At 34.5% G+C, this 2,208-nt stretch overlaps 1 protein-coding gene across 1 annotated transcript; it reads left to right on the top strand.

Annotated features, from left to right (window-relative positions):
- Positions 1 to 408: 408 nt before the first annotated feature.
- Positions 409 to 1,216, top strand: LOC111412828. Its single transcript, XM_023043721.1, has one exon. The coding sequence runs from the start codon at positions 570 to 572 to the stop codon at positions 1,065 to 1,067; it is 498 nt and encodes a 165-aa protein (XP_022899489.1). The 5' UTR covers positions 409 to 569; the 3' UTR covers positions 1,068 to 1,216.
- The last annotated feature ends 992 nt before the right edge of the window (positions 1,217 to 2,208 follow it).

Genomic DNA, 2,208 nt, shown 5'->3' on the forward strand with positions numbered 1-2,208 from the left:
ACAGAATTTTTGTATGCTTGCATCGTCAACCTATATGTACAAGTACAGAATAGGATAATGGGGTGTTTGTTTCCCATTTTTATAAGAATGAGAATAAAAAATATAGTCGTTATTAGTCTCACACAAAAGATAGAAATTCAAATTTGATGACTTGATGTAATGGATAATAGTCATATTTTTTATTTTAATGAGAAAAAAATGGTAAACAAATGGGGGCTAAATTATTAATTGGTTTCCAACCCAAATTATTAAACTAAGTGAAGGGCAAGGGTACTAAGGAGGGATGGTGGAGGGAGGGTTGAATGATGGATCCAAAAGGTAAAAGTACAGAATACGGTGAATTATTAATTCATGTGCAATATATGGAGTTCATCCCAAGCAAGTGACAAAGAGATCGACCCAGTAAATATGAGGGAAAATAGGAGGCCAAAAAGCATATAATAAACCCATCATCTATCAGAAAAAAATAAAGAAAGAGAGAGAAATATTTAAGTAAAAAAAGAAAAGAAAAGAAACTTCGTTTACCTTTCTGCCTTATACACTCTGTGTGTGTGTGTGTGTGTTTAGCCATGAAAAACACCATCAGATGCTGCATATCTTGCATACTTCCATGTGGAGCTCTCGATGTAATTCGAATAGTACATACTAATGGCCATGTTGAAGAGATCAGTGGCACCATAAAGGCAGAAGAAATAATGAAATTACATCCAAACCATGTTTTAAAGAAGCCCTCGTCACCGTCTGATGAAGGGATGTATGCAAATATTGTTGTGGTTCCTCCTGATGCAATACTTCAACGTGGGAAGATTTATTTCCTCATGCCTCTGCCTTCTCGATCCCATAAAACTCCAGCAAGATCGTCTACAAGGAGAAAAAAGAAAGAATCTGAAAGCGAAGATATTCCAAAAAATAGGGATCTTTCTATGAAAAACCTACTGGTTTCTGATCAGTATTTAAGTGAGATTTTGTCAGAAAAGCTTTCAACACAGAGAGATCGAAGGAGAGGGCGTGTTGGCGTGTGGAGACCTCACTTGGAGAGCATTTCAGAGACAACAAACGATGCTTAATGCCGAGTAATCTTTTTCTTTTTTATTTTTTTTCTCAAGATTATCAATTAGGGTTTTTAGAACTCGTAATAAGCCCTCTCCTTTTTCTTGGTTCAATTTTCTTTTGTGGTTGTATATATTATTCATAAGTAATAAACCAAGTTCTAACATAGGTAAAGTAATCATATATCGAACAGAGCGAAAAAGAATTATGAATTATTGTGACAATGAGTTCACTCTATGCTGCAAGAAAACATTACAGCATGAGTTCAATCTTGAACGTGGATCAGAAACAATTTTTGGAAAGAGAGAGTATTTTGGATCCTACTTCTACTGTTCATGAACAGTGATATAGCTGTGTGTTTTACTTTGACTTGAATGAGTTTAAGGAGAGATTTTGATGTTAATGATTATATGGCACAATATCATAATTTTTCTTGGAGAGAAAAATCAGTTTCCATGTTTCCTGGTGGTAGCTCCCTAAACTCTGGGCACACTGGTAAACCTTAATTTAAAACCTAACAATCGAGATGAGTTGAGATTTGAAGTTCAAAAATGGCTTCCAACTTGTTGCCCACACAATCATTTATTAACACATCACTTTAAATTAACATGTTCGATTTTTTTCACACTACCACTCGTGTTTAAAAATATGTGTAAAATAATGTTTCAATAAATTATTGTTGGACAGTCAAATTGAACTTTCAAAACGGCGGACTTAATAAAATTTACACTCGATCTAGATATAATGCCTTGTATTTCGACTTGATCAAAGTTATCTGGATGTTGATGAAATAATTGTCCTCAGTGCTTTGAAGAATAAAATATTGCACTTGTAGAAAGTGGGTAGTGTCTTTAACATATTTGTGCTTTGAAAAGATAATTTATATGATGCCATTAGCATCATAGAAAGGTGATTACAGCAAGGTTATAGAGCTTTTTGGGGTCACGGGTGATAAGCCCATATTCAGGACCAGTTGAAAAGGTCACACAATTGTTGGAATCTAACTGATTGGATCAATCAAAATGTCATAGCATTTAGCTTTTCAGTTCATTCATTTACCTCGGCCCTAACCACAGAGTCACACACACACAAGTAATTATGCCCTTGTTTAGTGGATATCAAAAATGGAATTTTAGTAAATTTTATGGTTGGGCAAAA

This window comes from Olea europaea, chromosome 16 (assembly GCF_002742605.1).
Source record: "Olea europaea var. sylvestris chromosome 16, O_europaea_v1, whole genome shotgun sequence".
Taxonomy (NCBI): Eukaryota; Viridiplantae; Streptophyta; class Magnoliopsida; order Lamiales; family Oleaceae; genus Olea; species Olea europaea.

What these genes read in the sequence shown, in the direction of transcription:
- LOC111412828 (XM_023043721.1), top strand. Translation starts at nt 570, where the DNA reads ATGAAAAACACCATCAGATGCTGCATATCTTGCATACTTCCATGTGGA.